Below are 27,966 nucleotides of genomic sequence, written 5' to 3'. Positions count from 1 at the left end.
TGAACATCCAATAAATGTTGGTTTATTGCAAAGAGCGTAAAGGATTAAGAGGAGTAAGTGCTTGTTTGGAATTTTATTGCAAGCTTTTTTTTTAACATTATAACGTTTCCAGTGCATGCAACAAGGAAAATTACTGAGCTCCTTACTCTTCTACTCTGGATGAAGACTTAAAGAAAGAGGCTAACAAATATTTCTTGAGCAATTCATAACTTTAAAATGTTATCAGAATGGATTGCGGAGAACAGGATTCTGGGCTCCAATTAAGAAACAGCTCACTGCTGTATTATGTAGATACCAATGGATAAAATCAAATGTTCGAAAGAGCTCTTTCACTTGAACCCATATTACAGTAACTCTAAATATTCATATGTTTACACTTCAGCAAACAATTGCCCAACAAAATGAAAATATGTAAACAGCAGCCAGCTCTGTTCACCATAAAGTATTTAATTGGATATTAAGCAATTCAGAGAACTCTGAGAAGGTTATAGAGTCATTGAAAAGTATAGCCCCTCTAGTCCATACCAAACCATTTAAACTGCCTGCTCCTTTTGACCTGCACCAGGCCGATATGGGACCATGAAAAGCCCTCTATAAAAGCAAGTCCTTATCAAATAAAATGGTTTCTGAAGTGCAAAGAAATAAGCATGCTAACTAAATGATTGCAAACAATCCAATGACAGGAGTTAACATGTCTTTATAACATTAATAGAAACATTAAACCACTTTACAAACATATTGCATGCAATGTTTAGTGATTATCTGAATCTTGTGAGACTAAGATTCTTAAACGATTCAGACAACCACTGGGCAGTCATGCTCTTTAGCTTTACTTCAAACTATTTTCCAGACGTATATCTTGCATCCAAGTGAAATTCCTGTAACAATCTAATCTGGAGCATATATTCTGATGGTCTTTTATTTAGGCTAAAGGGGAAAAGTTTCTTCAAGATGTTAACTTCTACTTGTAGATTGTAGCTTTTTTTTTAGTAAAGTGCATATGATTCTGCAAGCCAAGACTGCCTAAAAGGACAAAACTGTAACATTCATTCATTCATTGTATGTTTTACGAACCTAAACTGGAATTCTTTTCAACTTTGAGAAGATTTAACATTTGAAGTAATTATGTTGAAACAAAACTGAGAATATTTGTTCAACCATATTTGTGTTCATGTATCATTTCACAAGTATTCTTAACAAAAAAAAAATCAGGATATACACAATATCATGTCACAGTTTAGAACAGCTGCAGCAGTCTGCAAGTCAAGAGTCCATGCCCCAGTGTTAGTATATCAGCAGCTTTAAGAAGTACATAAAAAGGAGACAACTAATAATCAGAGTAAAGTTGATAAGGAGTCCCTGTAGCTTTTGGCGGGCTTGCGGATTCACTTCAATGGCAGAGGCTCTTCGTAGGGCAGAGCGAGTTATCTGCTGAACCTTATCCATGACGATTCAGGCACACGTTATGAGAGGCTGGCAGAGAAGCGAGGAGGTGGTAGAAAGTGCAGAAGCTGCTTTTATTCAAGGAGATCTAACAAGGCAGGCAGAGGAAAGGTGCAAAAGTGAGAAAGGAAATCAAAGTGCTCAAGTACATCAAAGATTGATATCAGTACTTCTGGAGAAGAACACAGTAATGCATAGAAAATTTATCATTCATTTAAACAGACAGCAAAATTTACATTTTGTGAACAAAATGATAGTTTAAAGTGAATAGCTTGTGCCACGTGGTGAATAACAACCCTCTCTGGAGAGTCCTTGTACAATAACTGTTGCTATGTTATTTAGGTACTTTTACAAGAGCAGTATTCACAGGAAAGGCACTTGCAATTGACCTCTTAGTGCTCAAAAGAGTTCCCCAGTTTTCCAGGACTTTTTCCTGGAGAATGTCAAATACGACTTTGATGTTCAGAATATCTTCTGGAATATTACTATTATATCCTAGACTATTAGCAGGTAATTTAGTACGACACACGGTGTCTTGTTATAGATAGTGTGCTCTCTATTTGGTGAACTGGACAGAAATTCATTCCTGGCCTCACTAAAAGTATGACATCAGGTAACTCTGCTTGCAAAATCTAATTCAGAGTGAGGTGACAGAGCAGGATATAATATCCTGTAAAATTAATATAATTCATTTAAAACCAGAAGCCGAGTGTGAATCTTCACCTCCTTATATTCAAAAGTCGATAGTTTTGCGCTGTCATATAATCACATACATAACATTTTCTCATATAAGATGGGCATCAGAACTCCTTTGATTCTGGCTTCTTCCCTCTTGCTTTCCAGTCCTAAGACCATAAGACATAGGAGCAGAATTACGCCGTTTAGCCCGTTGAGTCTGCTCTGCCATTCCAACATGGCTGATCCTGGATCCCACTTAACTCCATATACCTGCCTGAAGCCTCTCAGCTCAAAAGGTCGACTACTTAATCTCTTCCGTAGATGATGCCTGACCTGCTGAGTTCTTCCAGCATTCTGTGTGTGTTGCTCTAGATTTCCAACATCTGTAGAACCTCTTGTGTTTCTCAGAACTCCTGAATAACTGGCACCTATTTGACAAATTAGGGGTAGTACAGGAAATTGGTGGTGTTTCCTTATCGTCACTTCAGTAACCAGCCAGCATTAATCGCTCTACTTTGCCAATGCGTCTCCACAGTAAATGATTACATATTCATTTCTAGTTTGCTTGTTCTGATTAAACCCAACCTGAATCTCCTAAAGGTGAGGCACATTATGCAAGCAACTAGCGGTGACATCCTTCGAAAGGGAGAAGCCACCCAGTGTTGCTGTCCAAGCTCTGCCTGCTGTTATCATGACCTGGATAGCCTTGGGCAAGTGGCTTCAAGGCTTCGATGCACCTCCAGCCATCTGCTCAACAGATCACTGGGAATGACAGGATGTGAGCTTGGGAAAGTGGCAGCAATTCCACGGAGGTGAATGGTATTGATCTGAACTTTGCCAGGAAGACAATTGTACATACTCTCTCACCAGCCACTGTTGATCAGTCTTCCTCTAGCCATCAGGGAAACACAGCTTAGGAATGGCACGGCAGCTAAAGACTTGAAGAATGTTGGCATAAAGCAAATTAATCAAGTGAATTAGCTGGTGTTTCCATGTTTAAGTTCTGCTTGTATATTTAAATGCTTTAATCTTCAGTTTGCTTTTTATAGAATCATTGCAATGCAATGGAGATGGTGAAACAGGAACACTAGTGAAAGGGGGATATTGGACTTGATATTGTTAAAAACTCAGTCTGATTGGTTATTACTTGCCTACTTTTAACTTGTCTCTTTATGTTTTACCTCCTCCTTGACTGCCCCCCTACTTGACAGCTGTTGGTAAGAGCTAAGCCTGCCTGATGGCAAGTTGAGCAGTCTGCAGCAGACTGGGTCGGACTGACAAACCCATCTGCAGTTATTCGAGCCGGCTCCTGAGTGGAGCCGGCAACAGGACCAACAGAGACGAGTGCTGGAGGAGCTCAGCAGGTCAGGCACATCTGTGGGGCTGGAATGGGCAGCTGATATTTTGGGTTAAGAGTGTGAAGAATAGAGGGGAGGCATCCAGTATAAAAAGATGAAAGGAAGGGGAGGAGGGAAAGCTGGCAGGCGTCTGGTGGACAGAGCTGAGGAGGGGTGATAGGCAGATGAAGAATGAAGAGTGGACATAGTGATGGAGACCAGGAGGTGATAGATGGAGGTAATGACAGAACCTGATAGGAGAGGATTCAAATCTAGCGGGAATATCTCTCACTGGTGGAAAGGAAATGTGGTGGGCAGAGGGAAACAGTAGGAGGGGAAAGGAACCAGTGTGTGGGTGATGGGCAGATCGAGTGGGTGGAGGAGTGGAAAGAAATAGTGATAGGGGGCCTGGGGTGGATGTAAGGAGAGCAAAGTGGGAAGAGGGTTCAGGTGGTGGGTAGAGAAGATTACTGGAAGCCTTTTTCCCAGGGCGAAAATGGCTAGTTCGAGTGGGCGCAGATTTAAGGTATTTGGAGAAAAGTCCGAGGCAGAACTCTTACACGGACAGTGGTGGATGCGTGGAATGTGCTTCCTGGGGTGGCAATAGAGGCAGATACGTTAGGGGCATTTAAGATGGGCAAATGATTGAAGGGAAAATGGAGGGTTATGTGGGAGACAAGGGTTAGATCGAGCTTGGAGTAGGTTAATTGGTCAGCACAACATCGTAATCTGAAGGGCCTATACTGTGCTGTACAGTTCTATGTTCAAAGTTGGAGGATTCGATGTATATGTATCTGGTTGAAGTTGCAGATTCAATATACCTGTATCTGGTTGTAGACCACCCAGGTAAAATATGAGGTGCTGTTCCCTTCATTTCCATTAAGCCTCACCCTGGAAGAGGAGGAGGCTGAGGACAAACGCACTGCTAAGAGACGGGCTGTTGTTTCAGAGTGATCCTTAACTGATGATATGATGGGTGGCCACATTACATGCATGGTCTGCTCCTGTGTGTGGGTTTCACACTGGGATCAAGAGCCAGTTGGTGAGAAGAAAAGTCCTTGAAAAGAACCCAGGCATTGAGGGCACAGCAGATGCTGCCAAAGTTGAATCTGGTCGTCTGAAGGGCCTGTGTCCCTGCTGTATCTCATTGTGAATCTGACTCCATGAGTCTGTGACCAGGGTAACTAACACTCTGTCCATCAATCAGCAATAAACCTGCATGTGATCAATAATCACTTTGCATAGTACAGAATGGGGGCAGTAGGTGTCTAAGCCTTGACTCCTGTGATTGTGCTTAATGGAGAGGGTTGTAAACTTAGCCAGCTCCACCATGACAACTATCCTCCCCACCATCAAGGATATCTTCAAAAGGCAGTGCCCCAGGAAGATGACATCATAATTCGGGGCACTCACCATCTAGGACCCTCCAAGAGGACTACAACCTTGTCGTGGGATTTGGAGGCTTGCATGCCTCAGTGACCTGGAGAGCTATGTTGGCTGGAATCAGAGCCTTGTGCTTTGGCTCCTGGTAGGGTCACCCATGACCAACAGGTCAAAGGGTAGAGGTCAGATTAAGAGTGGTCCACTGAACTGGTCCTCCAGGTTTAGGGATTTATCCTAGGGCTAACAAACTTGAGTGGTCAAAAAAAAATTGTTATGGAAATAGCAATGAAGATGGAAGACTTTCATTACTACCGTAAGCGCTGGTGACGTAGCAGGCAGTAAGTAAGTAGGTACCATCCAGGACATGCTCTTTTCTCATTACATCATCAGGGAGGAGGTATAGGAGCCTGAAGACTCAATGTTTTAGAAACAGCCTCTTCCCTTCTGCCATCAGAGTTCTGAACTACTCATGAGCATTATTTTGCTCTTTTTTTGCACTAACTTATTTTTTATACATTTCTTATTGTAACTTATAGTAGTAATTTCTATGTATGGCATTGTACTGCAACTGAAAAACAGCAAATTTTACGACCTATGTCAGATATAATATACTGATTCTGATTCTAAAATTAACCGGTTTGTGATAAAGTGTTTGCAGATATGAGGATGACCTTTACACTTTGCTTAAACCTCATAGTTCTGGCATGCAAGCCCGTTACAAGTTATTGTGCCCTTCCCGATATGACACGTGGCATGTTATGTTTGCATGCATCTGTCACTATTTTGGACCCATTTTGGCATCTGTAATGCCAGTTGAACCTTGCAGCTCTGGACCAGCAATGTTGAATGAAGATGAAGTGGAAAAGTGACAGCTCCCGAGGCAAGGCTCGGACTGCAGTCAATTGAACTCAGATCATATTGCAGATGGAGATTTACAACAGGGTTATTTGCAGATCAGGAGAAATGTGTCTCTGCACAGAAGTGAAGGATGCACATGCCCACTGCTAAAATAAGCTTCAAAGTAGAAACCCAGAATCCCAGTTCACCACCTCAGTAAACTGGACATGTAAGTTAAACGTCTAGCCCTAAACCAGGTATTATTAATAACTTGTTTCCTTCATACATGCTTATTATTAATAGCTTATATTTCCTCAAATTTCTTATTTTTATGGAGAAGTGGATCAAATCAAATTTCCTTGAACTAACTTTCAGCTACATTCATTGGTTGATTTGATAATGTTTACTTTGTGAACACAAAGTCAGAGAATCATAGAAAGTTGCAGCACAGAAACAGGCCATTTGGCCTATCTAATCCATGCCAAACCATTTAAACCGCCTACTCCCATCAACTTGTACCAGAACCATAGCTCTCCATATCCCTACCATCCATGCACCTGTCCAAACTTCACTTAGATGTACTGGCAGCTGATTCCACACTCACGCGACCCTCAGAGTGAAGAGGTTTCCCCTCATGTTCCCCTAAACTTTTCTCCTTTCGCCCTTAACCCATGACCTCTAGTTGTAGTCCCAGCTAACCTCAGTGAGAAAAGACTGCTTGCATTTTCCCTATCTATACCCCCCATAATTATGTATACCTCTATGAAATCTCCCCTCAATCATCCATGTTCCAAGTTCCAAGGAGAAATGAAAACACAGAAATGAAATCACATATTTTAAGTTCTGTAGCCAACAAATTTAACTTCTCTTTTCTAATTGTTTCTAGCTGGAAGCTGCCAGAATGTGGTGACTTATTGTAAGCTGCTACTTGCAAATCCACTCATACTTTCGATTATAATCACTGCATTATTATTGTTTTACCTTGTTCTACCTCAATGCACTGTGTAATGATCTAATCTGTATGAACAGAATGCTAGTCAAGCTTTTCACTGTATCTTTGTACATGTGAAAATAATAAACTAATTCTAATTCAAAATTAGTAATTACTTCTCATGATTTCACTTGCTTAAAAGTCAGTTTGTTAAGTTATGGAATGTTGGTGAAAGACAACATCAAATGCCTCCTGAACTGTTTCATTTACTTTCGGCTTTGTGTGAGGGACTGGCAAGAAATCAATCTGAAAATTTGTTTTCATTACAGTATAATGTTCACATGTTCTGCAGAAACATAACTCTTAAAGGCATGATAAAAGAGACACAGTGTAGTCAGAGAGTCAGTAGTGAAAGGGTCCCTTGCCTTGGAGATAATGGAAGTTGAGTATTTCCAATGATACATGCTCCTTTCTTGGTTGCATCATCATTGCAGGGAAGCTCAAGAAAGAAATCTCTTTCCCCTCTCCTATTTTGGTTCTTTGTTTCCAGGCTATGCACTTTTCTCCCATACTCCTCAAATTATTCAGCTGTACTGAGTAGGATATTGGTCTTAGGCTAAGAGGAAAAATGGATCGGCCATGATGAAATGGCAGAGCAGACTGTACTGGCCAAAAGGCCTAATTCTGCTCCTATGTCTTATGGTCTTAAATGGGGTATAGGAGCTAAATTACCACACCCCTACAAAATGCTAGGGAATCCAGCAGGTCAGGCAGCATCTAAAAGGTATGAACAGTTGACGTTTTGAACTGAGACCCTCCATCAAGACTGAAGGGTCTCGGTCCAAAATGTCGACTGTTATGTGTGCTACTCTGCATTTCCAGCATCTACAGAATCTCTTCTGTTTACTCTACACCACCAAAAATTAATCCAATTAAAATTCACACCAAAACATATGCTTGAAATTTTAAAAAAAGAATACTTATCACTTCACTTCTAAAGACTGTATTGTAATTTTGACATGACTAATGGGATTTTGTTTTCTTTCTTTGCATCCTAAAATTTCCACAACATATAATGCAGAAATTTTATGGTCCATGGGGAAAGAACTATGTTCACTTTGCCTATAGTTGTTACAAAGATCTTATTGAATTTAGAGGCACAAACTTGCTGGAATCTGTAATCTGATGAGTTCCTTCAGCAATATGTGTTTTTTTTTGCTGTAATCTGAAATGCAGTGAAACGGCTTCTATTGATTTGTAAGTTTTGTTTAATCATAGACCTCAATGATAATCATACAAATTCAAGGTGAGATCTTCTGAGCTTTGTCAGGCTATATCAGAATAGTTCTGAAGGGTAACAGATGATTACAAATTCTCCAGTAAGAAAAAAGATCAAAGTAAATGTATTATCAAAGTACATATATATCACCATATAGATCCTTAGATTCATTTTCTTGTGTGCATTCTCAATAGATTCATAATAGAATTAATGAAGTACCTCACCAACTTGGTCATTCAACCAATTTGCAAAAGACAACAAACTGTGCAAACAAATAAATAAACAAACAAACAAACAAACAATACATATCAAGAACATGAGATGAAGAGTCCTTGAAAGTGAGTCCATAGGTTGTGGGAATATTTCAAAGATGGGGCAAGTGGAGTGAAATTATCTCCTTTGGTTCAAGAGCCTGATGGTTGATGTGTAATAACTGTGTTAGTCGAAAGTCAAAAGTAGAAGAGAGTTGAAAGCCAGTTCATTTAAAATTATCTTGCACTGTCAAAGCTTCAGGACTGTAGTTAAAATGCAAAGATATTAAATCTAATCTAACATGAAAACCTCATAGATGGAGCATATGCATTTCTGGTGTTAAAGTTAATTGTGTTAATAGCAGTCTGATAGTTCATTCCAGAATATATGTGGTGCATATAAACATTTTATTATGTGTGATCTTGCTTTCTCCTTTTCCAGTGTAATACGTATTTCTGCAAAATCACTGAAATGATTTATTTTTTGTATGACTCATGAGAAGATCATTCTCACATAATAATGGTATCTGATAAGTCAAGACAACGGGACAACAGATGTACTTTTGTCAACTGCAACCTCAGTGTTACAAATGATCAAGTCAGAAGACTAAAAGGGATGAGATTGTCAAGAACATGAACCTCAAAACTGCTCAGGGGCCAGTTTTTGTCTGCTTTATATCAAAGGGCAGGTTTTTATTCTTTGAGAAATCCATTCCCTGTGATTCATATTTAATTAATATATGTTTCATCTCTGCATAAAGCCTTCCATCTTTGACAAGCCATCTCAAGGTCAGACAAAGTCACAGCTTTTGAGTTTCTATTGTCTGAATGCTGAATATAGCTTGGGCATGAAAACAACCTCCTTTGATTTTCTGAAACAAAACTGTAAGTTTAGGCAATGGCTAGGAAAGACAAATAGGAAGGGCATATTGGTATGACATTGGATTCACTTTGTGACATATATTTGTAGGTTGATTAGCAGCAGACAGACGTTATCTGTCATTTTTCTGTTATATGATAGAAGCTATAATTAGGTATGACATTAGAAGGGATATGCCAAATATTTTTCAAGTAAGCCAATAAATACTGTTCAGACTTTCTAAATGTATTTATTTTAGCATATCTCAAGCTAAATCTGTATTTTGGATCATTAAAATGAGGAGTCAGTTAAGCAATTAATTCTGAATAACATTTGTAAAGCGTAGAATATTGATAACACTATTACTTACCTGTGGTTCAGCTGCATGAAATAAGACCTTGCCTCGTACAATATATTTAATAATCTTTTTTTCACCAACTCAAATTTTATTATTGATTGAATTGAGTGATAATCCGCTGACAGTGACTGAGTCCACAGATAAATTGGTGTCGATGCACGTGAATATTGAAACCAGCAAGTTGGAGATAAAAATTTCCCTCCATTTGAGCCTTTCTGGTTTTGACACGTGGATATACCAAGTGAAGAGAAGTCCAGTATGATTTTATTGAGTAGCTAAGTATTCTCATGGGATTTTAGTGACTGAGTTGCTCCAGTTTTTACATTTTTACTCCATTAACTCAGTGCAGATCCACATTTGTATTGGCACAATATTACTGAAAACTACAAATTCAATAAAATGTAATTATATTGTACTTTATAAAGATGGAAATGGAGAACTTGTAATCTCTGTTAATAAGATATAAACTCTACCTGCTTGACTATCATAGGGAGATTTATAACTTTTTTAATAGGATCATAAAATCATTTAATAGGTGTAGAAATAATCCCAATTATTGAATCTGGGTCATTTTATTTAGACTACTTAAGAATGCAATTGATTCTACCAGGGAAGATTTATTATACAGCTTGTGTGTTAAGGACTAAGTAATTTCTGAGGTTTGAAACATGTTGGGTTGATGCCCACTGGTCCAACAAAGCCATTGCTTATCTTGATGGATACTTGTATATTTAAAATATCGGTAATATTTGAGTAATCTTCTTTGATTAAGTATTCTTGTTCGTTTCAATAATAAAGTACGTTATATGGGTAAATACGTGAATTGATTTGGTCATCCTGCTACCAAGCAATACATGCATGTCTTGCTTAGAGTAAAGAACAAACTAAGACTCTCTTTCTTGGCTCTCTTGTTTTCCTTCAAATTAGTTGAATGTTTTGAAGCTACAAAACAAAACAATATTGAGTCCTGATCTGAGTATCCCTCCATTCTCAGGAACCCAGAGGCCCCACTCCTGAAATGCCTCTCTGATGTCCTTTGACAGCAGCAGAGCTGGTTTTGAGGAGAATGGGAGATAGAGGGATTGCTCAATGGTGATGGAGCCGGACTTATTTCGTACCATAGTTGTCACCTGGACCTTTTGGGTATCGTTGTTGTGCTGAAGCAATGTGCAGTCCAAGAAGAGGTGCAAATGATTGTCCTGGATGATTTTCTTGTGATTGAACATTGTTGAACATTGGTAATGTGGAATAATGCAGGTCTGGCTCACTAGTTCATTGGTGAGACTGATGGCGGGGGAAGCTGTGTTGTCGCAGTTGTGGCATGACAAGGGACTCGGATTGCAGGGTCTTCTGTTGCAGCCACCCAGGAGGGGAGATGCCAAGGAAGTGTGGAAGAGAGCGGAGGCCTCTGTCCATTCTGGGTTAGGGACTGGCCCCTCCTTTGGTGTTTGCTCGGTGTAAGAACAAGCTGGACCAGGACAATATCCCTGGCACCATCATTCTACAGACCCTGCCATTCAGGGAATTGGGCGGCATATTTTGTGCGACTCTATGTTTTCTGCTATCATAACCATGGGTAATGTGTTTTACACCTTGGCCCTGGAGGAATGCTGTTTCATTTGGCTACATTCATGTACAATTGAATGATAATTAAACTTGAACTTGATGCTTCATCTCCCACCTTCCTGAACTATACCCTCCCCAAAGGGATTCTTCATCATTGAAAGCTGTCACTATGTCTATAATTTCATCCCAATACATCAAACTATTACAACTGAAGAGAGTAATTTAAAAATTTAATAATTTAATCTCAAAAGAAAAGTTAACTAAGAGTTAAAAATACACTTGGACTAAGATGTTAACTGTCCTGTGTTATCACCAGTGGGATCATCAGTTGATCTGCCACCTGTCTTCAGGAGTTTCGGCCCGCTTATGATCAAGACTCCCTCGAGGTGGTGGGCCAGCTGTGTTAAAGCACCACCTCCCACTGGTGAGCTTAAAAACTTGGCATCTGCCTCTATCAGTCACTTCCATCCAACAGATAGTCTGCTCTTCAGGTGTCTATGCAACTACTGAAGGGTTTGCAAGATATGTATACACTGTCTGACTATCTGCCCCTCTGGACATACTTGGTCCACACCCATGCTGATCCTGTCTCTGCTGCCTCAGCTACAGCCCTGCTGGTTGACTTGATCTCTCTTCTAGTGAAGCCAAGATCACGCAGCCACTTCCGGAGAGTGAACGCAATAAACCCACGGCAGCCTACTTCGAATGGATAGCATGAGACCTTCCACCCTCTGTCTCTGCACTCTGATCTTAATCAGACAAAACACATACATAGATTTACTATGTTTACATTGTAAGTACATGCTGGTATTTATCTATTTACGCATATTTTATTCCATATCTGCTTCTGACTTTATTTTTATATAATTCTTTATTCTTTATAATTGTTGAATGTTGCTGTTTTTTTTTTGAAAAGGGCTCCAATGCTTTCCCGGCATATGTGAGTTCGTCTTGAGTTTCCAGCCAGGTATCGATTTTTACTGATGTTTCTTTGACAAACTTTGCCATGTTCATCAGGGATGGTGCCTGGGCATGCCTGTTCTGGTAGTGTTTATACCCCTGTAGTCCATCCCTTCTGATTGGTTATTCCTCATCCAATCAGATTTCCACTCTCGCACTTTGTTTACGATCAAATCCCAGTTCTTGCTTAAAGGGACACCTTCACCTTTCTTAAAATTCTTATCCTCTGGTTTTATTTCAATGGCTTCCTCCACCAAGTAGTTCCCAAAGCCATTGGTCAGGCACAGTAGTTTTGTGCCATCAAATTCAATGTTCTACTACCGCTGATTTCTCTGGGTAACCTAAATAGATACACCTCCTGTGCTCCTTGATGTGGGTTTCCACCATGCATCCCGTCTGACTGATACTGAAATAAACCTGGAGGAAGAGAATTTTAACAAAGACGACGGTCTCACTCGAATTAGGAACTGGAATTCCATTGTAAACGTGGTGGGACAGTGGAAACCTGATTGGATGAGGACTAACTAAGCAGGAAGGATGGATGACAGGTATAAACACCACTGGACTAGACATGCCCAGGCGTCATCCTGGATGAAGATGGCAAAGTTTGTCATCGAAATGTCAGTTATTATAGACACAAGTACCTGGCTAGAAGCCCGAGAGGAGTTTATTCTCGATTTTTGTTGCATGTCCCACCCTGACCAAGACACCACGGCAAATTCCCAATGCACGTAAATGCATATGGTGAGAAAAATTGATCCTTGATAAATAAAATCATTTAAATAAATCAAAAGAAATAAAAATAAAATAACATTGTCCTGCTTGCTTTTTAAACCCCTGTGCACAATCACTATTGAAATCAATGGGCTCTGGGATCCAGGTGAAGATTAAACCTGGGACAGAGCTGATGCTGGGTAACCCAAGCTGGACTAGTTTGCACAGCTGGACTTCACAGAGACCGTAGGCAGAAATGGAACAATGTAGCCAAAAAGTTTAATACATCCCCGTTTTCTGTGATTCATACTGAGGAAGTCTGTAATATAGAGGTCTTGACCTAACCCTAGAGATTTACTCTGTTGCTGTTATCATTTGGGGGCCCTATTTGTTTATGCAATATATTCATAGCACAAAGTATGTTTTAATCATCTGTGGTTGAACTGAAAGAGCTGCAAGCATTTTCACATCTGAGGATTGGGAATTAGAACAGATTTGTGGGACATCACAGAATATATTTCAAAACTATATATACAATTTGAAAAGCCAAAGAGGAACTTAGAATTAGTTTTAAGATAATAATATGAAAGAAAAGCCATATATAGAAGAATCAGGCAACACACATCAAAGTTGCTGGTGAACACAGCAGGCCAATCAGCATCTGTAGGAAGAGGTGCAGTCGACGTTTCAGGCCGAGACCCTTCGTCAGGACTTTTATTTGCAGTTCACTTGTATTGCTAGTTAAGACTTTAAGTTTGTTCTTAGAAAAATTATACTTTTTATTTTGATACTAGGGAGAGATAAGAATTCTATGGTTGCAATATCTTAGTTATATATTTTCAGTTGCTTGACTGAACTGTAAAATATTTGACAACTAGTGACAACAACCTAATGACAACAAAAACATCTTTTTAAAAGCACTTTTTAAAATGTGATTAACTGATGAACATTCAACAATTTCAACTCAGAAAAGGATTTTGAATAAAATAGAAAATAGAACAATATAGCAAAGTACGTGCTCTACAGCCCGTGATTTTGTGCTGACTTTCAACCTACTCTAAGCTCAATCTAACCCTTTCCTCTTACATAGCCCTCCATTTTTCTCTCATCCATACGCCTATCTAAGAGTCTCTTAAATATCTCTCATGTTTCTGCCTCCACCACCATTCCTGGCAGGGCATTTCATGCAAACACACACAAAATGCTGGTGGAATGCAGCAGGCCAGACAGCATCCATAGGAAGAAGCATAGTCAACGTTGCAGGCCAAGACCCTTCGTCAGGACTAACTGAAAGAAGAGATAGTAAGAGATTTGAAAGTTGGGGGGGGGGGGAGATCCAAAATGATAGGAGAAGACAGGAGGGGGAGGGATGGAGCCAAGAGCTGGACAGGTGATTGGCAAAAGGGATACAAGGCTGGAGAAGGGAGAGGATCATGGGCTGGGAGGCCTAGGGAGAAAGAAAGGGGGTGGGGAGCGCCAGAGGAAGATGGAGAGCAGGCAAGGAGTTATTGTGAGAGGGACAGAGAGGGACAGAGAGAGGGGGGGGGGGAAATAAATAAATAAATAAGGGATGGGATAAGAACGGGAGGAGGGGCATTAATGGAAGTTAGAGAAGTCAATGTTCATGCCATCAGGTTTCAGGCTACCCAGATGGAATATAATCTGCTCCAATCATTCTTCACTCCAAAGAGAAAAACCTTAACTTGCTAAGCCTATCCTCATAAAACATTCTCTCTAGTCCAGGCAGCATCTTCTGCACCATCTCTAAAGCTTCCACATTCTTCCTGTAATGAGCAATGAACCCTGGCTGTGTGGTCTAACTAGGGTTTTATGGAGCTGCAACACTGCATCACAGCTCTTGAACTCAATCACCCAACTAATGAAGGCCAAAGCACCATACGCCTTCTTAACCACCCTATCAACCTTGTAACAAACAGGGGAAAATCTGCAGATGCTGGAAATCCAAGCAATGCACACAAAATGCTGGAGGAATTCAGCAGGCCATGTAGCACCTATGGAAAAAAAAACGGTGAATATCTTTGTTTCAATTGCAATACTAAGTAAATACTATGAAACTTTTTGACTTTGCATTCCAAATACCCAATTACACTCTAATTGGAAAAAAAAATCCTTTTCTTTCCTCTAAACCCCTTACCCCTTATGTCAATCCTCAATTCTCTGGTTATAGATGTTTTCTGCCACAGGGAAAAGTTTCTCACTGTTATTCTATCAATGCCCCTCATAGTTCAGTGCACCTCTGTCAAGTCAACCTTCAGTCTCCTCTGTTCTAATGAAAACAGACACACGTTACAATCATTGCCCTCTTATGCATGTTATATGATTAATTATGAGGATCCTTCTTCAAGATTGGAATATAAACCTTCACCAAACCTGTTATGATTTAAGAAGCCACATTACAGGAATGGTGTGGAAGCCTTAGAGAGGGTTCATGATTGGATATCGTGATTTATGAGGAAGATCTGAGTGAGCTAGGTTGGAAGTCATGGTGCAGGTCTGCAGGACACTGGTGACACCACACTTTTGGGGTATTGTGTTCAGTTTTCGCTGCCCTGTCATAGAAAATGTTACAAAACTAGAAAGAGCGCAAAAGAGATCTACAAGAATGCTCTCAGGACTGTGTTTTTGGCTGTCCGCAGGAAGTCAAACCTTAGGGCTGCATATTGCATGCACACTTTGATAATAAATGTACTTTGAATCTTGAATATTTTTAATCTTTTGAGTTAAAGGGAGAGATTGGATAGGCTAGGATTTTATTCTTTAAGACATAGAAGATTGAGAAGTGATCTTATAAAGGTGTATTAGATTAGATTAGATTCAACTTTATTGTCATTGTGCCGAGTACAGATACAAAGCCAATGAAATGCATTTAGCATCTGACCAGAAATGCAAAAAATATTATTTACAAAATAACTGCAAATAAAAGAAGTGCTACAGTACACAAATATAAAAGTACTGAGACAGTACAATACAGATGCAATACTGCTTAGCGCTGTGATGAGAGGTTCAGCAGTGTCACAGCCTCAGGGAAGAAGCTCTTAACATGGGGGCATAAATAGGATGAAAGCACTCATCCTTTCCTCAGAGTTGGGTATTAAGGACTAGAGGGATATACACTTAAGGTAAGAAGGGGAAAATAAGAACTTGTAGGGCAACTGTGTTGCACAAAGGGAGACACCTATGTGGAATGAGCTGCCAGAGGAAGTGGTTGCCAGAGGCAGGTAAAGTAACAACTTTTAAAGGATAGTTAAATAGCTACATGGATTGGAAGTGCTTGGGAGGTTATGGGCCAAATGTTGGCAAATGGGACCAGTTTAGATGAGCATGTTAGTCACCGTGCACCCGTTGAGCCAAAGAATGTGTTTCCCTGCTGTATCACTCCAGGCAATGCCATTGATTAGTGACAAACTTTAAGTGCTGGCTGAGTTACTGATGCCTGCATCCTGGGAATGAACTACAAAAAAAGAAATCCAAATAAACAAACAAAGCTCAACACAGCTGTAAGATCAGGATTCAATCCCTGCCTCTGTCCGTAGGAGTCTTAGGACTCACACCACCAGATGGTTACTACCCCACAACCATCATGCTCTTGAGCAAGGGGTTAACTACACACACTTGCCCATCCATTATGACCCACAAGCAATGATCTCACTTTGAGGACTCCTCATTTTGCTATTTCATGGTCTTGTTATTTACTGCTATTTATTTATATTTCCACTTGCATAGTTTGTTCTGCACTCTTCTGGCTGATCCTTAATTGATTCTGTTATAGTTACTAGTCTATAGATTTGCTGAGTATGCCCACAGGAAAATGAAACTCAGGGTTGTATATGGTGACATATATGTACTTTGATAATAAAATTTACTTTGAACTTTGAGCAGTTTGTACATTCTCCCTGTGACTGTTTGGATTTCCTCCCACTTTCCAAAGAGGGATGGTTAGGGTCAGTGAGTTGTGGGCATGTTCTATAGGCATGGAAGCATGGCTGCCCCCCCCCCCAGAACAATCCTCGCTGATCTGACGCAAACAACACATTTCGCTGCTTGTTTTGATCTACAGGTGACAAATAATATGCTCTAATATGATCCATTCCCATTCTCAAACAAGAGAATATCTGCAGACACTGGAAATCTGAGCAACACACGCAAACTGCTGGAGAAACTCAGCAGGCCAGGCAGCATCTGGGAAAAGAGTAAACAGTCGACGTTTTGGACTGAGAGCCTTTCTCGGGACTGGAAAGGAAGGGGGAGGGGAGGAAGAAGTACAATGTGGCGGGTGATGTTTTGGGCCGAGACCCTCCGGCAGGACTCTTGCCTCTGCAGGTCCAATTGTCCTTCTTTTCCAACATAACCTTACTTATGATGTTCTGATTTAAAAGGTCGTTGGCCTGAAATGTTATCTCTGTTTCTCTGTCCACAAACTGTGTCTGACCTGATGAGAATTTCAAGTTTGCTCTGTTTTCTTTTGGATTTCTGACATTTGCAGGTTTTTTTTGTTGTTTTCTGTTCACTTGTCCCCCCCACATAGTATCCTCCACCTTGTAAGTTCTCCTTTCTAAGGTTATGAAATCAATATCTCAGTTTGAATTTTGAAGAGAGGTCCTGTTCAGTGCTAAACTGACCTGACTCAGTGGCTGTTTCAGGGACTCTGCCATTTGATGTTTATTTGCTTGCTTTTTGGTATTTGCACGAGTTGTTCTTTCCTTTGCGTGTTTGGTGTTTGATGTTTTTCTTTAAGTATGTTCCATGGTGATTCTTTGTTTCATGGTTGCCCGTGGGGAAGATGAATCTCAGGGTTGTATACTCTACACGTGCTTTGGTAATAAATGTACTTTGAACATTGAGAAGGGCTGCAGTCTTCAGTTCAAAGGAAGCAGAACTTGGAGGTGGCTGGGGGTCATGGCAGAGGCTGGATATGATTACAAATCCCAAATTTGAACTACATAAAGATAGGACTCAATAAAAATAGGATATTAGGCTCATTCCGGTCTGAAGCATTGAATCACAGGTGGTGCTGAACTTTTAGAAGATCTGTCAAGACCAAACAGGCACATATTTTATTCATAGATTAATGCAGCAAGCTGACTTTCCTTCAAAGTTTGTCTTGCCTTCAAATTCTACAGCCGGGAATTCTAAATGCTTTAATGGGGTCCAGAGGAGGTTCATGAGAATGATCCAGGAATGAAAAGGTTACTTATGAGGAGTGTTTGATGGCTTTATGGGCACATACTTGCTGAAGTTAAGAAGAATGAGGGGAGCTCTCATTGAAACCTATCAAATATTGAAAGGTCTGGATAGAGTGGATGCGGACAGGACGTTTCCTATGGTGGGGGAGTCTTGGACAGGAGGGCAGAGCCTTAGAAATGAGGTACGTCCACTTAGAACAGAGATGAGGAAAAATTTCTTTAGTCAGAGGGTGGTGAATCTGTAAAATTCATTGCCACAAGGCTGTGTAGAAAAAAAATTCATTGAATGTTTAAGTTGGAGGTTGATAGCTTCTTGATTAATCAAGGTGTCAAAGGTTATGGGGAGAAAGCAAGAGAATGGGATTAAGAGGGATAGTAAGTCAGCCATGATGGAATAGCAGAGCAGATTTGATGGGCCAAATGGCCTAATTCTAGTTCTGTGTCATATAGTCTATGCTTTCCAGGTTATAGTTCTTTCCTATCAATTTATTCCATGAGATTACATTACCTTTTAACTGGAAGATACTAAATAGCCTCTTGATCACAAAGTCTTGTATCATCTGGGGTGGGGGGGGAGTGGGATAGATGGGGGATTTTTTTTCAGTGTATGAAGAATGTTCCTTTTTCAGACATGACTGGACTGAAAGAATTCAGTTTGCTTATTATATTGTGTGTTATCACTGCCATGGGGTCTGAGGGGAAAAACAGTTGAAGTGAATGCAGAATTGCAAATGTTAACAGCTGGCTACATTTAGAGTCTTATGATCTACATCAATGTTCCACTATGGCAGGAATGCAGATACTACTCAGCTAATGACTGTCACACGATCTTTGTGGCACTTGTTTACTTCCTAAGGTACGATTGTAGAATGTGACCTATCAACGAAATTAGTCAGGACCTTCTGCAAATTGATATTCTCCTTCCTTATTATTATTTAGGAATTAGCTAAGATTATCATTGTTGAGCTAACACTACTGAGTATGGTAAAATAGAGTTTTCAATTTGAATCAAAACACTGATCAATTTATTCAATCAGATAAAAATAGACCAGTATAAAGTAACAATGATTATTTTCCATTGTGGTAGCAAAAACCATGTATTAAAACCTAGTTTTGTTAGCTGAGCTTTTTGCTGCTTCCACTGCTTTGTACTGTAATAACACCAAGATGTGACAAAGCAGGAATTTCTTTGCCTTCTACCTGTTTTCCCGGTGTGAAATTGGCATAAACACAGTGAGCTAGTCTGTAACCAGTGCTGGTCACTTTGCTGGATTTGTGAGAAACCATTCCTGAACTTTGGGAAATGTTATTTTATTTGAAGGTATTGGTAACTTCATTTCTTAAACCGTTATTATGTTAAATTAAATTTACAGGAACTACACTTCATTGAATAGAAGGTACCAGTAATAAAATATCATAATGGTTATTTTCCAAAGGGCTGATGTTACAGGATAATTACCCTAGTGCCTTACTTAATTAGATTCTTTGTTTGGCTTCATACATTTGATATAACACAATAAACACAGTGCATAGATTGTGGAAGATATATTAGAGGGTCTTTGACCAAAATATCAACACCATTTCTCTTTCTACAGATACTGTAGGACTTGCTAAAATCCATACTTCTCTCTAATATTCCACTTCCAGTTTCAAAGGATCTTGTTCATCTGAATTTTTCAGGTCAGAGATTTACCTTAATGGGAATTGATTTAAAAACTCACATTGTGTGAGCCATCAGTGCTTTTATTGTTAAGACTTTTCATCTGTGCCAGTAACAGACCTTACATATTACACTTTATAAGCATTTTAACAGGGCTTTTTTGCAGTGGTATTTTATAGTCTTACATTTAAAACCAAAATGGGTTTACTTGGGAAGCCCCGTGTTCTGACCAAATTTGGACAACACCTGCCTCATGTCTTGTTGAACGTTAAGCATTGGCCACGTACAATAAAGTATTTTGACAATGCTAATAACCTTGCCTCTTACAAGGTTGGTACTAGTACTTCAAAAAAATTATATATAAATTTTATTTATGGCTTACTGTGTGATGCTTGAGATGGAAATTGAAAGATGTTGCAGCAAGTTTATTTTTATATTCCTAATCTGTCTGATTTCACTAGTGGTTTAATGCCAAATTGTCAATGCTGCCCATTGTTTAAATGATGTGTGAGGTCTCGATCTGAGATGCCTGCTTCTTATTTAATCCAGATGTTTATCTATTTGGGTATTCTCACTGACCAAGAGATCTTCAAAGTAGCTTTTTATTTGTATTTAACTTGAAGACGTAAGCAATCAAGATGTTGTTGACATCTCAATTCATACAAAAATCATCTAAAGATTAGCTTTATATGTCAGCTGTATATCAAAACATACAGTACAGTGAAATGCATCGTCTGCATCAAATTAAATCAGCAAGGATTGTACTGGGCAGCCTGCATGCGTTGCCACGCGTCCAGCGCCAATCTAGCATGTCACTAATCCTAGCTGAATATCTTTAGAATGTGGGAGGAAACCAGGGAACCCAGAGGAAACCCACATGGTCACAGGGAGAATGTACAAACTTCTTACAGGCAGTGGTGGGAATCAAATCCCAATTTTCCAGCGGATGCTGTGAAGTGTTGTGCTAACCGCAATATACAAAAAACAGTGCATAGATTGTGGAAGATATATTAGAGGGTCTTTGACCAAAATATCAACACCATTTCTCTTTCTACAGATACTGTAGGACTTGCTAATTATTCATAATGTTTTGTGGTGTTATTTCAGATTTTGATCATTTGCAATTTTGTATTCCTAGCATTAATAAAACCATCTTAGCAAGTCTGACTATTAACAATAAAAAAAACTGTTTAAAAATATAAACCTGTCCACCTTCAAGCTTTTGAAGTGTCTTTCAAAGCAGTTTTGTTGCATACGTGATGTTGACTGTGGAATGATTGTTGGTGCCAGATGGGGTGGTTTGAGTATCTTAGAAACTGCTGATCTCCTGAGATTTTTGTAAACAACAGACTCCAGAGTTTACACAGGATTATACAAAAACAAAACAAAAAAAAATCCATTAAGTGGCAGTTCTTTGGGTGAAAATGCTTTGTTAATAAGAGAGGTCAGAGGAGAATGGCCAGACTGGTTCAAGCTGACAGAGAGGCGATCGTAACTCAAATAACTATAAACACAAGAAATTCTGCAGATGCTGGGAATCCAGAGCAACACATAAAATGCTGGAGGAACTCAGCAGGTCAGGCAGTATCTATGGAAATGAATAAAAATTTAATGTTTCAGGCTGAGACCCTTCTCGAGGACTGGAAAGGAAAGGGAAGATGCCAGTATAAAAAGCTGGGAGGAGAGGAAGGAGGTTAGCTAGAAGGTGATAGGTGAGAGGGAAAGGTAAAGGGGCTGGTGAGAAAGGAATCTGTTAGGAAAGGAGAGTGGACCTTAGGGTATAGGAAAGGAAGAGGGGACCCAGGTGAGAAGAGATAAGAGGCCAGACTGAGGAATAGAAGAGGGGAAGGGGAGAGAATTTTTTTCACAGGATGTAGAAATCAATATTCATGCCATCATGTTGCAGGAAATGCTCAGATGTTACAACTGTGGCTTGCAGAAATACTTCTCTGAATGCCCAACACATCAAACCTTGAAGTGGATGGGCTACAGCAGCAGAAGACCACGAACATACACTCAGGTACAGGAAGCATCTAATAAGGTGGCCAAAGAGTGTATATTAGTGACTAAACTCAGCAATGAGCAATATTCCTGAACAAGAAATAAATATATAACCAATAACAAGATGAGATTTTCTTTTGTTCTGGAACATGAGTGTGTTATGGTAAGGAGCCACTTTTGCAGCTCTGTTCTATGAAACGTTCACAAGTATACAAATGCATGAGTACCAGAAGAATTCTTATAGCCCTTTCACATAATCAGAAGTTGTATAACTGCAGTAAGAACTCCTTTGGACTTTGCTGCATGTTGCACTCAGACCACCTCATTGTCCGTTCGTGTAAAGGCATCCAGCTCAGGCTCAGCTTGTGAAATTTCTCACATAACTGTCCAGCTCGAAGTCCCTAAACTGTTAGGAAAAGTAATGAGACTTTTGTGTAAAAACTAAACAATTAAAAAAAACTGAGACTCAACTTGTAACAGGTTTCTCTCTGATAATTCTGTTTTTGTACACGTTTGAAACCACATTTGAGTGAGGAATTGCTCATGATAATAAACACATCTCTCGCTGTTTTCCTCCTCACAAAGTTCCATTACATCTACTCACTTAATACTCATTTAATCTTAACTAAAGACACACTATTTGTCGAGTTTTAAGCATTTATCATATTTTCCATGATTTGAAGGGCCATTGGAGGCTCTATCAATGGTTTGACCAATGGCTCAATCAAGAACATCATGGTAGCAGTATGGCCAGCACCAGTGATTGGGGTCCAATTCCTGCCACTCTCTGTGAGGAATTTATACATTCTCCCTGAGTTTGAAAGGGCTTCCTCTGAATGCTCTGGTTTACACCATATTCCAGTGAGGTACGGATTAGTAAGGGTCAGTGAGCTATGGCAATTCTATGTTAGCGTGGCAACACTTGTGTCAGTCGTTGATGTAAATGATGCATTTCACTGTATGTTTCAATGTTTTGATGTGCTTGTGACAAATAAAGATAATGTTTGAAGATCTTCTGCAGCTGTACAGGGCCCTGGTGAGACCACACCTGGAGTACTGTGTGCAGTTTTGGTCTCCAAATTTGAGGAAGGACATTCTTGCTATTGAGTGAGTGCAGCATAGCTTCACAAGGTTAATTCCTGGGATGGCGGGACTGTCATATGTTGAAAGATTCGAGCGACTGGGCTTGTATACACTGGAATTTAGAAGGCTGAGAGGGGATCTTATTGAAATATATAAGATTATTAAGGGATTGGACACCCTGGAGGCAGGAAGCATGTTCCCGCTGATGAGTGAGTCCAGAACCAGAGGCCACAGTTTAAGAATAAGGGGTAGGCCATTTAGAACAGAGTTGAGGAAACACTTTTTCACCCAGAGAGTGGTGGATATATGGAATGCTCTGCCCCAGAAGGCTGTGGAGGCCAAGTCTCTGGATGCTTTCAAAAAAGGGATGGATAGAGCTCTTAAAGATAGCGGAATCAAAGGTTATGGGGATAAGGCAGGAACTGGATACTGATTGTGGATGATCAGCCATGATCACAGTGAATGGCGGTGCTGGCTCGAAGGGCCAAATGGCCTACTCCTGCACCTATTGTCTATTGTCTATAAGATCCTAAATCTTTACTCTCAAATTTCTGGCTTTAGTTAAATATATCATCTTTACATAATGATCATGAAAACTTGAGGTTCATTAAACACTGAATCTCTCTATAAAACATAGATGTGTGGACGTCAGTTGAGTAAAGTGTACCCCACTCCTGCCACTTGTGGTCCATGTGGCAGGTTCATTCTGACCTCCCAATTCCTAAACCACAGGGGAACCAGGACAGAAGGAATTCCAAGGGAAAGCAAACCTTTCCCCTGGTCAGGTCTCTTCCAGGAATTTCAGCAGATTCTTTCCCTAAAAATGCATCAGGTACTAAACATTTTGACTCCACCCCGACTCCCCCTGCCCCCCCCCCCCACCACTGTGCAGATTCGCACACTAGACACAGGGTAAAAAGTGCCTGATTTCAAAGGATACATACAAACGTCAGCAAGAGACAGGTGGAGATAAGGCCAGAGATAAGAAGTTCTCTGGTGTGTGCCAACTTCTCATGAGATAAACTGCCTAATTGTATTCTTATTCAAGGTAGATTTAGTTGGTTCAGGTGAGTGCTGATCTTAAAGGATATAGCTGAAAATAATGAATGGTACCTTTTATATTAATAACAGTGTTTGCACCTGTGGAGAGTGACCAACCGGGTTGTGAAGGCTTCAGGTACTGACACAGAGCATAACTACACAGGTGCTTTCTGCAAGATAGATAAGGAACCACCTGCAGAAGGTGCAGTATGATATCATCTCCCTAGTTGTGACATCAGTGATGACTGCACAATCTCATTAGCATACTCGTAATTCCCCAAACTGCTTTCCTTTTGTTTAAAGAGAGAAGGTGAGCATTGCCATGCCTTCGAGTCTATAAATCCAAATGACTGTTGTAAGTTTGTGATGTAAGTTTGATTTCAGTGACTTGATGCAGATTTAACAAAATTTAATTGTAGTCAATTATTCACGTTTCAGTAGTTTTAAAAATAGTATTGTGTTAATTTGTGCAGTGAAATGTTAACTGCAATGAAAGCAAATTTTAATCAAGAATTTACAAGTTAGAAATAAGAGTAAAGAAGGAAATTGGGATTAGGAAAGGGCAGGTGAATGGGAGCAAGGCTCATAATACAGCAGGGTGTGAATCCTAATGAGTTTAGATTTCAGTGCATAACCTATTTCTGTATTTCAACTTCTTTATAAATGAATATAACTCACATTTTGATGGTTCGTTATTTTCTCAACCACTGTTCATGTTGAAAATTACACATGAGACTAGCCTTTGTTTCACCTAACAAAGTCCAGGAAGTACAATTCACACACAGCGGCCAATTTATTAGATACTGTACCTCCTGCACTTAATAATGTGGCCACTGAGCGTATGTTCATGGTCTTCTGCTGCAGTTGCCCATCCACTTCAGGATTCAACATGTTGCGTGGTCGGAGATTCTCTTCTGCACGCCGCTGTTGTAGCGCACGCTCACTTGAGTTACTGTCGCCTTCCTGTATGCTTCAGCTAGTCTGGTCATTCTCCTCCGACCTCCCTCATTACCAAGGCACTTTTGCCCACAGGAGTGTTACCAGGAGGTCAGCAGTTTCTATGATACTCAAACCAATCCATCTGGCACTAAAAATAACTTCCTGGCCAAAGTCACTTAGATCATGTTTCTTTCACCATTTTGATGTTTGGTCTGCACAGCTACTAAACCTCTTGACCATGTCTGTGTGCACTTATGCTTTGAGTTGCTGCTACATGATTGACTGATTAGGTATTTGCATTGAAAAGCAGGTGTACAAGTATACCAAATGCAGTGGCCAATGCAGTGATTTATTACTGTTATTAAAAACCTGTTGTAATCTACATTGAAATAAAGGTCTTTGATTAATTATTTGAGACTTGCACACTTTCAACAATAAGATTGTTATGCTTTAACAGTACATGGCTCATTAATTTGTGCCATCTAGTGCGTCTGTTGGCCTTGGGGTTAACGGTTTGATAAAATGTCTGCTGGCCTGTCACGGGCTTCTAGTTCCTGACATAATGGCAAATCTGAAACCCAGAGTTGAAAATAGCTACAATCCACATCTGACATCCTAACCGTACAGTGAATGTACTGACAGCAAACTTCACTTCCACTAGTGATAGTAGGTGACACGTCTCACTTCAGCAAATCCCCTTGGGTGCTCAAGGCTTAGGAATCAAGGATATGATTCTCTAGAAATCCTATGGATGAAAGTATATTTATCTTGGGTTCTCAGAGCAACTGCTGATTTTTTTTTTACCTCCTCTTACCTAACCCACCACCAGCTCACCAGATCAGTGACTTAACAATGAAATTCTTTCAACTTTCCACTGGTACTGCAGGGTGAGAGGCACAATCATATTGAACTCTGGTTTGCTTCGCTATCATGATTAACAAGAATGTAAAGGGACTGTTGCTGTATACCATATAAAATCTGGTGCTGATGAAATAGCCCTGTGAAAGAAGTGGATTAAAGTAAGAAGAGATTTTTTTAAAGTGATCAACTTAACACATTGTTATAAAAAAGGCCCTTCCCTATGTTGGATCAGATATGTGGCAGGCATCCTAGCATCGTAAAATATTGGTTTCTATAAATGTTATTCGATGTATTCATTTTGAATGTGTTAAACAGATGCTTGGGTGGCAGGGTGGAGATATGTCTCTACCAAAGGAGGTGGAAGGCGCTCCTTCCTTCTGCTAGCCTGCAGGTCACCCTTGGGCAAGGTGTAGCACCTGCTTAGTCCCCAGTCAGGGTCATGTGAAACCATGGGAGCAGGTGGTGGATGGGCGTATGAGCAGCTGGTGCATATCACGTCCTGGTTATGTGACCACTGACGCCAGGCAGACAATCTCTGAACAGTTTTGATAATAACTGGGGTCACCCGTCTTGCAAGGACACTGCCCAGAAGAAGGCAATGGCAAACCACTTCTGTAGAAAAAGTTGCCAAGAACAATCATAGTCAGGTAGACCATGATCACCCACGTCATGCAACGCAGCACATAATGACGATGATGAAACTGATGCAGTGATGTTCAAAATCTACTACTTTGTTTTTAATTTAAAATCAAGGGTTTGATTGTCCAAGCCACGTGACTATTTTCTAATTGATGTACTTAGTGTTGAAGTTCCACTTTTGTATTCACTAGTACATTCACATTAACTTAGAGAAAGGAGCAAGCTAGATAGAACAATTATTCTATATGATTGCTGCCATGGATTTCTAGAATAAATACTTTTTTGAATAGCTTATTTTTTCTGGGTGTACCGTTTTTTGTGAAGGACAAAGTGAAAACACATATCTCAGTATTAGATAATACATAATGGCCTGCTCTTTGTAAAGGTAGCAAAGGTGAAGAACATTACTCGGCTTTCATTGGTAGAATTTCACATACATGGAATCAAAAGAGCAGCCAAAGTCTGAAAACAATGAAATCCAAATCTTAAAGTAAATTCTTCATGGTAAAATTGAACCAGTAACAACAATTGAAGCTTTAGTCTGAATTTGAGTGGGATTTTGGCATGTTCTGAATTGCGGATAAATGTCACATCACTACACAAATATAGACATAAATTGAGTGAGATTCTGCTCTCCGTGTGGAACACCGATGAATTGCTCCCAGAGTGGATCTTGGAAGATGTGACAAGAAAATCTGTGCAGTAAATATATTGATAATCCTGAGAATATAGATGATTCAAGTATGCGGATCTTTTGTCCAATTCTTCAATCTGCCTGCAATCCCTCAAAATTTGTACCAACAGTTTTAGCTTTGAAAGTTTTCAAATACTCAATATTATTTAAAATCGTGCAATTCAAAGTGGAGACAAACTGAGCATTTCTCATTGCTAGCTTACACGTTCAACGTCCCACCAATTTTCTTTTACATTTGGCTGTATTTTAATGGTATACTTATTTATGTTCAGCCAAGACCAAAGGCTTTTGAGATATTTCATTCAACGGACATCTTTAAAAATACAGAATCTTGATGTTAAGCCAGTTAAAAATTCGATGGCATCACTTTAATCATATCACTGCATTGAATCAGTGTGTCATTCTATTAGCTTTGGTTTTATTGTATCTCCTCTTTCTTCCCAGTAATAAAGATGGAGAAATTCCTTTAAATATTCATAAAGTAAAAGAGGTTTTTGTTTCTGTTCAATCTTCCTTGCAATGATTAATTATTACGATATAAAATATTCTAAATTGTATTTTCTAGGTTTGATATTACTTTCAATTATTAATCCTCTGCTTCAAATATTGGATTATTTTGATTGAATTAATTCCTTCCAGTTCCCAAGCAAAGACTGTACTTAAAAAATTAAAAAGCTTCATTATGTTTGTTTTAAATCATTAATTTTAAAACCACGGTTGTTAAATTAGAACAAAAGTATTCTCTTACCTTGGTAGGGACTCAGTGGGTTAGGGGTATGAGTTGCAGAATGGCTGTGATCAAGGAGTGTCAGTGTGCTGTACGATTTTCATCTGAGTAGCTCAAAGTTTATTACAGTTAAACCAAGTGGGTGGGGATAAGACAAACTTCAAGGGGCGTGGTTTGTATTGTTACAGGCTGATATATGAGTCTTTATTGGATTAAATTCAGAAGCCTACTCTCAACTGTGTTTAATCATTAAAAAAAAGTCAAACATCTGTCATAAGGAACCTCTTCCAGCTCCCAAAATAATCTGCTTTTATTTTAGGTACTTCATCTTAAATACATAATTTTATTTTATTTTATTTTTTTAAAGATCACTAAATACAGACTTTTTAAACTGTAATCAATGTTACAGGAGAGGCAGCATCCTGTCTCTGATTTGATTGCTCACTATTTTCAAAGTTAAAGTAAACTCGATGTTCAAAGTAAACTTAATATCGAAGTACATATAGAGTATGTCACCATAT

The 27,966-nt window shown here is 39.6% G+C and overlaps 2 protein-coding genes across 5 annotated transcripts in view; one reads left to right on the top strand and one right to left on the bottom strand.

The window, feature by feature from the left end:
* cep85l (centrosomal protein 85, like) overlaps positions 1-27,966 on the top strand; it is a 348,511-nt gene that overhangs the window by 176,379 nt on the left and 144,166 nt on the right. The window lies entirely within an intron of this gene.
* Positions 21-27,580, bottom strand: pln (phospholamban). Its single transcript, XM_063033797.1, has 2 exons — positions 27,467-27,580; positions 21-1,531 (listed from the first exon to the last, which is right to left on the bottom strand). Exon 2 carries the CDS (start codon positions 1,444-1,446, stop codon positions 1,285-1,287), a length of 162 nt encoding a protein of 53 aa, XP_062889867.1. The 5' UTR covers positions 1,447-1,531; positions 27,467-27,580; the 3' UTR covers positions 21-1,284.

The sequence above is a fragment of the Mobula hypostoma genome, chromosome 2 (genome assembly GCF_963921235.1).
Source record: "Mobula hypostoma chromosome 2, sMobHyp1.1, whole genome shotgun sequence".
Lineage (NCBI taxonomy): Eukaryota > Metazoa > Chordata > Chondrichthyes > Myliobatiformes > Myliobatidae > Mobula > Mobula hypostoma.
The sequence above is the reverse complement of the archived record's forward strand: the minus strand, read 5'-3'. Positions and strand labels throughout refer to the sequence as shown.

What these genes read in the sequence shown, in the direction of transcription:
- pln (XM_063033797.1), bottom strand. Translation starts at nt 1,446, where the DNA reads ATGGATAAGGTTCAGCAGATAACTCGCTCTGCCCTACGAAGAGCCTCT.